At 37.9% G+C, this 14,826-nt stretch overlaps 1 protein-coding gene across 7 annotated transcripts in view; it reads left to right on the forward strand.

Moving 5' to 3' along the window:
* The window catches only part of RFX4 (regulatory factor X4), an 87,359-nt gene that overhangs the window by 55,606 nt on the left and 16,927 nt on the right, over positions 1 to 14,826 (forward strand). For 5 of the 7 annotated variants that reach the window (XM_077178478.1, XM_054631510.2, XM_077178476.1 and 2 more), the window contains 6 exons: positions 190 to 248; positions 1,723 to 1,867; positions 5,124 to 5,218; positions 6,717 to 6,834; positions 11,422 to 11,541; positions 12,749 to 12,910. In XM_077178478.1, coding sequence (XP_077034593.1) covers positions 190 to 248; positions 1,723 to 1,867; positions 5,124 to 5,218; positions 6,717 to 6,834; positions 11,422 to 11,541; positions 12,749 to 12,910 — 699 coding nt within the window. The remainder of the gene's footprint in view (positions 1 to 189; positions 249 to 1,722; positions 1,868 to 5,123; positions 5,219 to 6,716; positions 6,835 to 11,421; positions 11,542 to 12,748; positions 12,911 to 14,826) is intronic. The other 2 variants (XM_077178475.1, XM_077178481.1) reach the window with 2 other exon arrangements.

The raw sequence follows: 14,826 nt of genomic DNA on the forward strand, positions 1-14,826 counted from the left end.
AAGGGTTTAGGTCAAGGTTTAAATTAAGTTAAAGCCGGGCTAGCTGAGTGCATTTCATGTAGCCACAATTTTGTATAGAAAACTGGATGTATATTTTTTTTGTTGTTGTTCTTGTATAATTTAATACTTTCTGAAGTAATTGTCCTTATTTAGCACAGTATGTAAATAAGTGTCTCTTCTTTCCTGCAGTGTCCAGAAGATTCTCACAAATACTACGGCGACAGACATCACTAAATCATCTCTGCCAAGTAAGTATTTCAATTACCCAGGTTTGATGAATGCCCTTTTTACTGACTTTTCAAATAATTTTATGAGTTGACAGGTTGGACTTTATTCAGAGGAGGAGATCACATTAGCAGTTTGTCTCCAGCTTTTCGAGACAACTGGCAACCCCTGATCACTAAATTCAGCAGGGTACTTTCATGAAACAAAATTATTATTTGATTTGAAGAGATGGTTCATTTCCAGGAAATAAATGAGAGACATTCCATTGATTTCAGAGCTGCTTGTATTAGGCCAGTTGCAAAGCAAGAAAAATTTCTACATGCCCAACAATACATTCCAAGTCTAATTGTATGTCATAAATGAAATGCAAATTAGTAAAAGGGGAAACAGCTTAACTGGGTTTTAAATAGACTTGTTCTTGTAACCACAGCAAGGGAATATAGAAGCTGCTCCAAAGTGTTTGGTTCTCCCCAGTTTATGTCAGAACAAACCGTAAAAAGTCACGAAGCCAAATTCTGTGTAGTATAAAAAGGGAGAGACTGCATTGAATTAATTAATGTTTCATGCATTTATTGGAGGGGATACGTTTTTTCCCCTGTCCCCTAAAAGCTCCACTTTTGGAAGGTGTATCCAAAACCCCAGGTTAACCCTGTGAGGGGTGAAGCCCACAAAAAGAAGCTCTAGGGAAATAAAAAAGACTCCTGCAAGGAATTTTTGGAGGTTTCTTCTGCCACTATTTTAGTGGTGGAGACAGAGATACTTGAGCTACCTTTCCCCAAATACCATAGATCATCACTGCACCCTGGAGATCCATAGCCATTCAGAGGAAATCAAGATAAAGAAACCACAACCTTCTGCATCAAACCTGGGATCAAATCTCTTAAGTGAAGAACTCTTCAAGTGCATCACTCCCTTGGGGAAGCTGATAACCTTGCATCTCTGCTTAACTTGCAGAGATCTGTGTATATGACCATGGCCTTGTGTCACTTCCTTTACTCTGTCCATCCTCCTCATTACAAGCAGCAGGTCCCTGTCTCAACCAGCCAAACACGGACCTGATGAGGAGATCTCATAACCTTTTCATGTGGCTGAGGGAAGAATGAGAGTCTTCACAGATTGGGAGAGGGGAGGGTGCAAACCTGAATGGGGTTTGTTTGGTATTGATTTGATTTTTTTTTGTTCTGAAGCTTGAAATGAAAATCAGCAGAGCTGTTAGAGATTGAGGGGTCTAGCAACGGCAGCATCAGATTAGTGTTGCTCATTAGAGTTTGTGGTAGATGCAGTCAAAATACTTGCAGTTGATTAAAGCAGGCAAAATGACTGAAGAGTTCTCTTGTTAGAGGGCCCTGTAATATCCATAAGACATCAATTTGGTGGGTGGGGGTCCATGAGGAGAATCAACTAAGTGAGCCCAGCTAAGGAAGCATAAAAGGGGATAAAGCCTATTTTTTAACCTAATAAAGCATGAACTAATGAATAGATTGGATTGGATTACAGGCATCAAGAACAGTGATCCACAGTGCAGACATCACATTTCAAATGCTGGAGGACTGGAGGAATGTGGATCTGAATAGCATTACCAAACAAACCCTCTATACTATGGAGGACTCACGGGAGGAACACAGAAAGCTCATCATACAATGTAAGAGCAGAATCTTCAAATAAAGCCAGGTGAACTTGGCTTCCTGCTGCAAAGCTCAGATAAAGTAGTGTTGGATTTTCAGCCATTGGTTTGCTTGGAGGCTTAAGATAAATATAGAGGCATTTACCAAAATGTGAGGAAAATCTCTTATGTTTTGGGGCAAAGATCTGGGCACCGTTCCTTGATGCATTCCTTTCTAGTACCCAGAACAGACAATGGCACAAAACTAGCACCCAAATTCAGGAGGATTTTTTCCATGAAGCTGAGCTTCATGGAAAGCTTCACTAAATCTATGAGTTAACCATTGAAGGTGTGAATCCAATCTTTCCTACTGTAGAATTGCAGGAGAATTGTCTTTTGAATGACTTTAACACTTAAGTGTCTGTGTATTTGAGTCCCTTGTAAACTTGTTTATAAAAAGCTCCTTTTTACACAACGTTTTCATAATCAAGAGCATTTGGTGGGATAAGCTTTTGCCCTGAATTGTTATGAATAAATAGAAGTCCCATATCAGACAAGCTCATTGGATAATTTAGCTTCTGTCTAATATAGTGAAGGGTATGGACTTGAAAATTACTTTGGAGATATTGGCAAATTGGTTTTACAATTAAAGGCCTTTTGCAAATACAAGATATTCCTTTCATCCTGCATCGAGTGTTACATAGTTATAAGATCAGGTGTAACCTGAAGCACACTGAGTTTTGTTATTTTGAGGCAACAGAGCTTTGTCTTTAACATCCTTCACATAACCGCACTTCCTGTGAACCCACCTGTTGTATTGCCATCTCTCTCCTGAGGAGGACCAGTCATCTTTTACCCAGAATCTGCCTGAACAGGGCACAATCCAGGCAACCACTTGCGGGAGCCCAGCAAGGGTAGGTTTGGTAGTGAGGTAACTCTTTCAGGGAGTGGCTAGGAAGACAAGGGGTGACACCTTCACACGTACCCTGGACCCTATGAGGTTGACTTTGGCAGTCATCACAGTGTGTTAACACTTGAATTCTTCTCCTTTGTTCAGGGATGGGCCTTGCATTCTCTGCTAGCTCTGTTTTCTGGGAGAGGTTCTTGGTATTCTTTCCTCTCTCTCTTAACCCTTGATTCATTTCATAGCCCTCTTCCCTTTTGAGGAGATAGGAGCTCGATATGGCAGCAAAGGAGGTAGCAGGAAGTGAGACTGAAGTCCAGAAGCTGAGTAAATCCTTCTGTCATCTGTTAAGTTTTTCAAGATCTATCCAGCATCCTACCACTGGCAAAAAAAAGTTTTCAAAGTTATACTCCCTAGTAGCAGCAACATTTTTTGCTGCCATTCAGAACATCCTTAATGTTTAAGGTATCTTCTTGCATATGTGGTATTAGTGTAATAAAGCCAAACAGAATTTTCCTCAATGTTGTTGGATTTGTGCAAGTTTTTCTAGGCCTATATAGTCCAATAAGACGTTATTCAGAAATGGTAAGCTAATATCTCATAAGATGGGATGCCAATGAGGTGTTCAGATACATATCTGAGAATATTCCAGAACTTAGATTTTTTTCCCCCATGTTTGTTGTTTATTCTACTTGACCAAAGATTTTTTTCACTATGCCTTGTATGACTTATATGGCAGCAATTTAAGGCCTATTTTCATACTCTTGTTACTAATAATCAAGGAAGTACAATTTCAGCTACTATAACTAGAGAAAAAAACCCCAGGTTTATAAGCCTATAAACAAACTGATGGAGAAACAGAGAAAAATCACTGGGTATAAGAGAACCTCTTCCCTGTTCTGCTGGACTACCTACCTCTGTCATGATTTCTGCTTTATTCCCTCATTCTTAGATCCTGTTGAGGTATTTTTAACAATCACTAAAGGCTAAACATCTAATTTTCTCAAATAGATTGTTGTACACAGTTGCATTGCTCCAGCAGCAAAGCAGGCAACTGATTTGTTTTTCTGCTCTTGCTCCCCTCTTTGCACAGCATATGAATTACTTCATCTGTTGTATCAGGCAGTTTTTGTCCAGCCAAATACTCAGGTAAGGAGACAACATTTAGATTTCTCTGTGATCCTGTTCTGAATAAAGGGAGGTTGCCCATTCAATAGAAGAATGAAAGAAGAAAAGGGTGGCACAAACATCATTTCCCTTCTTCCTCAACTAATGTTACTGGTAACTCAGCCTTTCCAAGTCTCAGTTAAACAAAGTTGTAGTCAGGTGTTTAACAAATGCATTCCTGCTCATCCTCCTGATCCAACAGAATCAGGGAGGTGTTCTTGGCATTATTTTTGGATAGCCTCGCTGGCTCATTTCCTTAGCTATCATCTCTATGCTTTGCCTCCTCCACTCCCTTCACTATCTTTCATTTGGAGAGAAATTCCTTCCTCCTGTTATTTATAATTAGTTGTAAATGGAATTGCTTAGTGCACTGAAGTCATCCTGTAATACAGCAGGTAGAAAGTATCTTTCATCTTGACCTACTGGGCCTTTTATCGTAGCTGAGTTGAAGAATTAGTTTGTTAAGGTGTCAAAGCACATGGTTCTTTGTCTTCCAGCCATTGGTTCTCATATGTAAATGAGACTTGAAGTTTTAAGAACTGCAGTTGAATGACTTTTTAACTTTTTGTATTGAAATAGTAATATGTGTACTTGGAAAAGATCAAAAAGTATACAGGTTGCCTTTTGCAACTCTTCTTCATAATAAGTAGAGCATTTCTGCACTGATAGCAATTTGTTTTGAAGAAGTTTATGGACATTGTGTGTGTGTCTGGCATTGCAAATAGATGATTTGCAGCAGTTAAATCATGTTTTTGCAACTAAAGCATTATACAGATGAGCGCCCTATCAACAATACTCATTCACTTGGTGCCTAGAAGATTCTTTATGCATTTCTAAATCAATTTCATGCATGGCATTTTTTCATCACTGCGGTCAAGGCCTAGTTTCTCACTCGTCATAGAGAACACCATAAACATTTCACTTCTGGGCACACCAGACAACTTAAATAAAAGCCACTAATTTTAAAAAATAGGTTCTAATTGGCTTGCATTTAAAAAAAACTTTCAATGACTGCATCACTTTCAGTAGAAACAAAGTAAGAGACCCAGCAAATTTTTGGGTCAGTAGCGGGAAAGATGCATTTGTTTCAGTTAAGTAATCTATTATTAAAAAAACACAGTAAACTTGTGATTCTTTTGGCAGCCTTTTGTGATTTGTTTTTCTTTTGTTTGAAACAGAATCTGAGTTCTAAGGTGGGTTTTTTTGTTTTGTTTTGTGTGGCAGTGTATCAGGAGTTTGATCACCTTTTGGAGGAGCAGTCCCCCATTGAGTCATACATCGAGTGGCTGGATTCCATGGTGGATAGATGTGTTGTAAAGGTTGGTAAGGAGGAGTGAGTCACTGATGTGCATTATGATCTCTATTCAGGTAATATATTTTTAGAAAAAGTAAAATTAATAACCAAAAAAAAAAAAAAAAGGAGTTGGTAATGAGCAGGACTAAAGCAGTAGTGGGCAAAATCTCACCGGTTTTCATGGAGAATTGCTCACATTCAGGATTTTGCTTTATTCTGCCCTTGTTTATTTTATTCCAAAAGATGGTATTCAAAAATGAACAGGGTTGAGGTTTCCAATCAAATCAATATTTCCAGGGATATGGAGAGATTAATTCAGAGTCAGAGTCATCCTAGTGGTATAGTGCAAAGAAAAACATAACCTGGCCTTTTAAGATTTTAATGAACAGGATATTTAAGCTAGCTAATTCATCTATATACAATCAAATGTGAGAATGAAAGTCTACATTACCATTCAGTCAAGGACACATTTATGTTCCTTTTGAGCTGATATGGAATACCAAAGAGTTGTATTTTATTTTCATTAAAGTACATGCAGAAACCTGCTAACAAAGCTTTAAAACCATATGTTATTATGGTTATATGGTATATTATGGTATATTTTTGAAAATGATCCAGCATTACCATAATTTTACATAGAGTATGAAAATGTATAACTGACTATTTTACCTTCCGTTACTTCTATGTATTAGGTTGTTCTGTTAGAATTTCAACTCTTCATTCCAGTTGTTAGGGCTCTGAAGTAAAACCAGAACAAATCAAAATATGCTGCCTCTCTCTCTCTGCTGCAAAATAGCCATATAGGAAACAAATAATTATCCAGATTACTTGAAATACTTTAATTGTTTTGGGGAACTTCTCTTCTAGTCAGTGGAATGTAACTTGAAATTCCAGCCAGAGCTGTTAATTTTAATTAAGAACCTGACATGAATTGTAATAAAAGAATTTTAGTAGCTGATTGGGTGAATCCAATATTTTAACTCACATATGGCTATAATAAATATATTTTTGAAAAGTTAATCCCTAAAGTGTTCTTTCTGGAAAATATCTCTCCTAGTAAAATGACTAAGCAAATTCACAAAAATAAAAATGAGAAGGAACAAAAACCTTTATATTCAATATTAAACCTCATTTTAGATAATAATATAAATTTGCAGTGTAGATCAAAGATTGATTATAAATTGCTTCTTTGACTAGGAAGCGAGAAGGAACATGTTATTAATAGGTTAAGATGAAGATCAGAGCAATTTTTTGCAGTCCTTTTATCATGTATAAAGGAGATCCAGTCTTGAATAATACTTTATTGTTTCCTCTTTCTGAAGGTTGTCCATGGTTATAAAGTCGTTTTCTGTTTAAGGCCATTTTGAGTTCGGCTTTTCTAATTTGTAGTGTGTATTTTAATGTGAAGATGATGGTAAGTAGTTTTTCAGTATATAAAGAGAAGGTGAATATATGCATCATTCAGCTGTTATGCTGGTAGAAATAAAATTTTCTCCATGTCAGACACATCTCTCTTCTTGCAGGTAGCTGCCAAGAGACAAGGCTCTTTGAAGAAAGTAGCTCAGCAGTTTCTTCTGATGTGGTCCTGTTTTGGCACTCGAGTGATCCGGGACATGACTTTGCACAGTGCACCCAGCTTTGGTACTTGGATTTTGTTGCAATAATCACATGCCACAGTCAAAAAAATCTCTATGCCAGCTTGTAATGTACAGTTTAAGTGAAAACCTAATCAGTTTTCACATGTCCAGTGCTCAACTAAAAAATAGGCTGGGGCTATTGACATTTGGAAATAATGCTTAGACAGATGTTTGTCTGCAAGCTGCAGCCAGGGGAGATGAAAATGTTGCTACTTCCTCCTGTTTGCTCTTAGGAGCTGCAGGGATCAGTCACATGGCAGCTGGGGGAGTCCATTACAGGAGCATTCCCTAATGCACTTCAGTGCAAAGTGAGCCTGCTTACCCAAACCACTCTGGCCACGTGTTGAGCCAAGAGAGATGACTTTGTGCTGAAGTGGATGAAAAGCTCTCCACTGAAACACTTTGCCAGCTCTCCTCTTAAAGGACATAGCATTTGAAACTGGTCTTTGCAATGTGAGTGTGCTTCTATAACCTGGAGAGGGTCTCTTCCATTTCTTAAGAAATCAGTTAGGATGAAAAAATAGATTTTTACTTTTTAAATGAAAAATCTTGTTGCTTTTCCACCCTGTTTGAAAGGGGGCTTTGTCCTCGGATACAAAAGGTTCAGATTAAAATCAGTTAAAAGCAAGAATGACTCGACTGGTGTGCCATGAGTGTGAACATTTAGTCACTTGGGACCAGACTTTGTATGAGGGATGCTTTTTACAAATGCACATTTGTCTGAATATGTTTCTAGAAAGATCAATAAAGAATGGTGTTATATGGGTACTGCATTGAACAACTGCAAGGTTTTCTGTTGGCTGAGCTTTGGTGTCCTTTATGCTTTTAGAACCATCTAATAGTATAAATTTGGATACACTCAGTGACATACAATATGCTATTTTTAATATGTTTTATATATTTATAATACATGTAATATTTATTATTATAACATGTTTATATTTTAACCTGAAACTTTCATTTCCATTGTAAAAGAGTTTTCCAAACAGATGTTAAGGACATCAGGATAGTGAGTGTCCCCAAGGTGATTATACTTTTCAGCAAAAACCACAAACCTATTCAGGTGCAATGCTAGTGGAGGCAGGAGGAGCCCTGAAGTTTTGAATATCAAAACCCTATCCTTATCCTATCAGGCAGCAGCCTTGGTTATCCCTACACAAGTACCATAAATTTTATTTAGCTATGGGCACAAATTTATAATAGTCTACATTAATGATGCTATTCTTTCACTGCAAAGCCATTTGACATATTGTTTGAGAATTAGAGTTGAGCAAGTTCCGAAAGAATAACCCCTGAACGTAAAAAGCTCAGAGCTAGATGGCAGAAACTTTCCTGCACCTAATTTATACAGTTCTTTCTAGATTTTCAGAATTATTGATATATTAAGTGAGTTCTATGGAGAGAAACAAAGACTGATTTACTGTTCTAAATATTTACATATAATATACCTTTGTTCTAAACTTAGATAAAAAGTTTTGCATTTTTACTGCATTGGGAACAGTTTCAGTGGACTTATTTTTAATTATTTTTTCTACCTTAAACAATATGTAGACTCAGATGCTCACAGTGTAATTTTTTTTAAAGTGAAATAATGTCTTAGATGATTGGATCTTTACTATGTACAGGACATGTTTGGATCTTTACTATGTGCAGTATATTGTTACCTTTGAAATAGATGATTCCAAAATCTGATTGAAGGAAGTGGTAATACCTGGCACTGGCGTGACTGGTGCAAAGATTTGATCTGCAAAGCTTTTAAGCATGGTGACATGAGCAGGCTGAAACAGTCTCTGGCAGAAAAGAAAAGCTGCTCTCTCTCTTTTTCCTCTTTCTGCCTGCCTCCCTCCCTGCCTTCCTCTTTTCTGCATATGCATATCAAAGGCACAGTTGGTGGCGATGTTTAAGTAATACACCCAGTGTATAAAGTAACTAATTAGTAATAGAAACTCCATTATTTTCTCCAGATCTGGAAATTTCACTGTTGTTTTGCGACTTACACATAATTGCTGTATCTCTTAAGAGAAGCTGATACTTACTGTGCCTTAGTTGGGCATTGCCAAGATTTCTGTTAACCCCTGAAAATTAGAGCCAAATGCTATTTATTGTCGTAACTACAGTCCCTTGAATGACTTCGTACCTTTTCCTAAAGAGGTTATTGATTTGCTTACAACTGGATCCATTTCTGTACTTAAATATAGACTTGAAAGAACCCAACAGTTTCATGTGAGAAACAGTAGCTTGCAAACACAGAATAAATTATGGTCCATTGTGCTGAATAGCCATTCACTGTGAGGCTGAAATGCATGCCCTGATATCAGTTTCTCTCTATAGCTTTTACATTTCATTCAACTTACTCAAAAATATAAAAATATTGCATTCATTGCACTCAGTACCAAAACTTTGTTTGTCTGGTGTCTTTCACACAAATTCTGGGCTCAAAAACTCTATGCAGAGCTTAAAAATACACAGTGGGAGAAATAATAGGAGAGGAAGAGAGAAATTCAAAAGAGTGACAAGGGTACTGGAGTGTTTTTAAATGCTGCATTCACTATTGCCAACCCCAAGTCTTCAAAACAAAGCGTTAGACCCCTCAAAAAGACATTTTTTAAAATAGCAGATCTTGGGTTCTTGTTGTTTGCTTGTTAGCACTACAGTGTTTAGAGTTTGCACTTCCAAATATTTTTATGAAAATGCAAGCGACTTTCCTTTTTTTTAAATAAAGTGTGAAAAAGGAGTTTGATGGAAAATAGTAAACACCCTGAACTTTATACCACTACATGAAGTTTGCCAGCATTTTAGCCTGTTTTTCTTACCTTGAAGTTACTTCTCAGTAGTAACTGCACTAGAGTCAATAGAAACTTTGCACTGAAAAACTGTAAAGTCGAGAGAATTTTGTGGAGATTCTTGAAAATCTGGGTTTCAACTGGGGAAATCCTATGTCAGTAATGTCAGCCATGTCTGCTGTCTTTATTGCATCACTAAATCAAATAGGACTTCATTCAACAAGACTTGGAGCCCAAAGGATTTTTAAAAACAAGTTTTCTGCAGTAGTTTAGTGAAGATCCCTACTTTTTACCCTTGAAAGTCTAGGGAAACCTGTTACCATTTTGATCTGTTTAGTCACATGAAACAAAGAACTGGATGCTTCAGGTTCACCAGCAGCCAGAGATTACCTTCCCATGGCAGAAGTGTTACAGTCAGGTGTGTCCTGTTTCTGTGCTGCCTTTCCCAAGAGCACAGGGGCATATGTTCATGTCCCAGGGTGTTTTTCCAGCTCATATCAGTGACAACAAAACCATGCAGGCATGGAGGGAGCATGCACAAAGACCATCAGAGTCACAAAGAAAAAGAGTGTGCTCAGAGTTACTCTGAAAGCTGAACTGCCAGCTAGAATTGAATAAGGGTATTGGTCTTTCAAACCACTTCTGCCCTACAGCAGCATGTTTGAATACATTAGTTGGAGTAGGGTTAGTTGTGCTTCATTGTGATAAAAGCTAATATCTCAAGATAAACCTAACTTTCCTGTGAAGAAACCAGTCATTATGAAATTCAATTTAATTTAAAACTTGTTTGATCTTTTCCCCATGAAAGTATTCCTCCTCAAATGCAATAATGGAATTTCCAAAGGAATACCTCTACGTGAGGTATTCTGGGGGGATTTTTGTCTGGCAGTAGTTGATCCTTGTTTCTGTCTCAGATGATGACTTTTCTCTGATTTAAACTAGCCACTGGACAGGCTATTATTTTAACCTCACTGTACTTTACTTGTCAGAGTTACTTAGTGAACTAAATGAACATGTGTTAAATACTCCGTGCAAGTCTAAATGAACAAAAGAGCTTTAAAAAACCAAACCCATTGTATGATAAAGTGCTAAAGTGCTGTCTGGAACTACTACAGGTACTTAATGTTATGGAGTCTATTGCATAAATTGAACAAACTCCACCTTGATACTTGTCAATGTCCCCCTGCTGATGGTAGTTAGTCCTTTCAGGAGGGCACAGCACAATATCTCAGCTCTGATGTTTTGCTTCTCTTACTTTCTCCCCCAAAATGTATCTGTGATCTCTTCTTACACATCTTCTTTTCTTGTGATTTCTGATCTAGAGCAAACATTTCTTCACTATCTCTGATATGTATGCTTTATAAATTATGGGAAGAAACTCCCTTTCTGTGCAGGTAGTTCAGAAAATTCATACCAGGATGTGTCACTAAGGCAGCCAGTTTGAGATTCTACTTCTGACAGAAAATGATACATCCTTTAGACAGTAGGAAACAATTCTACTGTAGTACAATCAGCAAAAAAATTCAGTGCTAATGTAGGAGAAGAATCCTTTGAGTGGCAGCTCTCAGCTAGGTAGTCTTCTTGCACCCTAAACTACAGCTGGTTGTAGAAGCCAGTATAAATCTGGGAATTAACAGTTTGCTACTCCCTGGTTTTATTTCGACCTCTCTTACCTTGAGTAAGAGAGGTATTTCAGTACATGGAGGCAGTCTTATTCAGGGCTGTTTGTGTGGAGTACTGTAACAATTGGTTTAATGAGTGTATTGAGACAGTCAATGGCTTTTTTTGTTTGTTCACTTTATTACCAGGGTCTTTTCACCTTATTCACTTGATGTTTGATGACTACGTATTGTACCTGCTAGAATCACTCCATTGTCAGGAGAAAGCGAATGAGCTAATGAGGGCAATGAAGGGAGAAGGAAGCACAGGTGAGTCTGGTTTTTTATTCATTATTTGTTGTTTTATTCCACTGTTTTTTGTACTTTTTATGTTAGGACATATCTTTGTCCTTATCTAACCTGCTGAGGCTTATCCAGGAGCAAAGCACTTCTGTCATGATGTGAAATAAATTATTTGGGAGGCATCCCTGGTTAATTCTGAAAGAGAACTGCCTGCTTCACAATGTCATCTGGATATCTGAAAACCCATTCCTAAGCACTTACTTGGTGTTTCAGTAAGATATTTTTGTCCTGAACCTTTTATCTTAGTTAATCTTTCTAAACCGCCATTGAATTTCAATGGACTCAGTGTTAATAAGTTCACTGACATTAGTGGATTTGTACCAGTCTAAATAAGAGGAAGAGATAGCAGGAGTGAGAAAAGACAAATGGCAAAGCTGTTGTTTCTGCTACACTTACATTCTAAGTGCCTGTATACAGAAGGGGATTTGGAGTCCTGCTCCACTCCACAATGCCTTGCCAGAACAGAAGCAAGCAGGGATTGCTTTTAGTTTTTCTGCTCTGGGCACTCCCTTGTATGAGAGGTCCTCCGTGATCTTCCTTACTTCCGTCTCCCATTAATTTTGGCACATTAACCCTCTCCATCATCTTTGAAAGTTTCATTCTCCATTTTAGCTGTGGCTTAATTTATCACCCTGTAGATTTATGGGAAGAAAAACATTTCAGTGATTAGGGTACTATCTTCTGTAGGGTGCAAGACTTGAATTCATTGCCCTGCCATAACCTCTTGGGGTTTTGACAAACAAGCTGCTTATTCTTGCATATTTTCCACATACCTTTAGCAGCTAAAACTATCCAGAATATCCTCTTTTTTTTATTCAACAAAGAAAGAAGATCATGGCCCAAAGCCACAGGAATGCTCTTGAGACTCCTGTTTCTTTTAGAAATGTAATAGTACATTATAGGAGTATAACACTTAAACTGTCCATGCACCAGTTTCCTGCCTATGCAACTGGAAAAATTGCTCTTTCCTTTAAGAGGTCTTCTGGAGGTACAATGAAGGTTGTAATGGTGAATATTATAGAAGTACTTCTTTCAAAGATTTGTGGTTCCAGCTCGCTATTTCTTGAAATACACACTACAGTACCTAACTGCTTGCTTTTTTTTTTTAAGTTTCTCAGTGTTCCTTGACACTACCTTTAGCTATGTTTTAGATGGGTTTTCTCTCATTCTGCAGCAGAAATACAAGAAGAAATTATTCTCAGTGAACCAGCTGCTACAACTCCCTCCCCAGCACCATTCTCCCCAGCTAAATCTGCCACGTCTGTGGAAGTGCCCTCTGCCCCATCACCCATCAACAACCAGTCCCCAGAGTATGGTGGCGTAACAGCCACTACAGGTAGGTTGGTTGGCTTCTGGCAGATAAATCTGCTTGAGGGTGGCTTTTGCACTTGGTCTCCTGAAACTGAGCCTCAGAACATGGTGTATTGGCTTGCAAGATATGAGAAGCCTTCCCAAGCCAGAAATCTGTTCTCACTGTATCCACACATGATTTGCAGTCTACCAGGAAAAAGATCTAATGTTTGGATGTTTTATATGCCTGAAGGAAGCAGGCCAAATATTTCAAGTTTAGTGAGGTTTGCAAAATCCAAAATCAGTAGTGGTTCAGCAATTCCTAGCTGGTAAAGTGACAGATGGGTATCTTTCAACATATTTAACATCCAAATATGTTTAAATAGCTGTGCACATTTCTCTCAGGGATCTTTTACACATTGCTGACAACTTTCATCAATCGATGCTAGAGATTAGGAATTACATGTTTGAAGCCTGTTTTCAGTGTTATATGCTATTACCGCAGCTGATAAGGTTGTTGTATTCTAGTGGGCCCAAAAATTAAAAAAATCTGCACTTAAGGGACAGCTTAAACTTGTGGGTAGGATTGACAATAAGCATAAAACTAGCTCCTTGTTTGGGCTGCATAAATGGCTAACATCCTCTGTACTCTAGAGCAAAACTCATTACCTTTTGGATGTGGGTAGGACGGTCTGTCTGTACGATCAAAAGACAGTGTTCTCTTAATTCATGGAAAGACAGGCAGAAACGGGAGTGATTTTCAGAAGGCATTTCAGGCAGTGAAATTCCAGCTTTGCTGCTCCTCATTGAATAGGATGTACAATCAGAATGTGGAAACTATCGCTTAAATGTACTAGAAAAGTTACAAAATCTTCTTAAAAGAATGTCATAAAGTGATGATTTACCACACTAGAGAATTTGGCAGTGGCTAAAGAACTAATATATCTTTCTGAAAAACGTTTTTCATGTTTTCAGAGGCACCACAGGGAAGGACAATGCATGTTGTGCTGGAAAGAGATTTAAAAATATTTGTCCCTGCATCACAATTTAAGATTTTTCACTGTTGGAGGCAACACAATAGTTAGGAGGGAAACAGGAAGTTATTATCCCTCAGGACAGTTAGACAAGAGACAGATGATTCCTAGACAGGGTAGGTGACCACATGGCTTCAGTCCAGGTGACAGTGGAGGTGGTGAAGCTATTTGACTCTTGCTGAAACGTTGATGTTGTGTGGAACTTGACCTGTAGGCATTGTGGGATGGTTGTGATGCCAGAACCAGAACTTAGTATGATGCAATGCTGTGTGCAAAAAGAAAGGACTGAAAAGAAGGGAACTGTGTGTTCTCCAGGGCCATTGACTGGAATGGAGGTCTGAGGGATTTGTATTTGGGCTGCAGATACCATAACTCCATGTGACTGTCATATAACAGTTAACCAAAAGCCATTTGCCCTTGTCCTGTCACTACAGGTCCTTGTAAGAAGTCTCTTTCCATCTTTCCCTTCAGGTATTGAAAGACCACAATTGTTCCCTTACTAGAACTTTTTAGGCAAGAAAGCAATTTCTGATTATTTTAGTCCTTTTTTCCCTCTGCTTTTCATTTTTAGGTGGTTTTAAAGGCTTTCATTTGGTTGAATCGCATTTTACTCTTATGGTGTGGTGCAGTCTCACTTTTGAGAGTATGAAAATAATTTTTGTCTTGCACAAGCCAAATTAGTAAATGCAAGTAATGCTCTGGTTAACATTAAATATGAATATGTGGCTATTTGTTTTTTCTTAATTAGTAATACCTCTATTTCCCATGTTCATCATGTAGATGGACTCATTTTTGTTTGCTTTTTAGTTTGCTAAACTTTGGAATGCAGTGTTTATTCACATAAAGCAACACAAAATAACAACTGTGTCTCAACTAAAGGAAACCTTAAAATAGGAGTGCTGAGGATGTATTACACACACTCAAACTA

This window comes from Agelaius phoeniceus, chromosome 5 (genome assembly GCF_051311805.1).
Source record: "Agelaius phoeniceus isolate bAgePho1 chromosome 5, bAgePho1.hap1, whole genome shotgun sequence".
In the NCBI taxonomy this organism is placed as follows: domain Eukaryota; kingdom Metazoa; phylum Chordata; class Aves; order Passeriformes; family Icteridae; genus Agelaius; species Agelaius phoeniceus.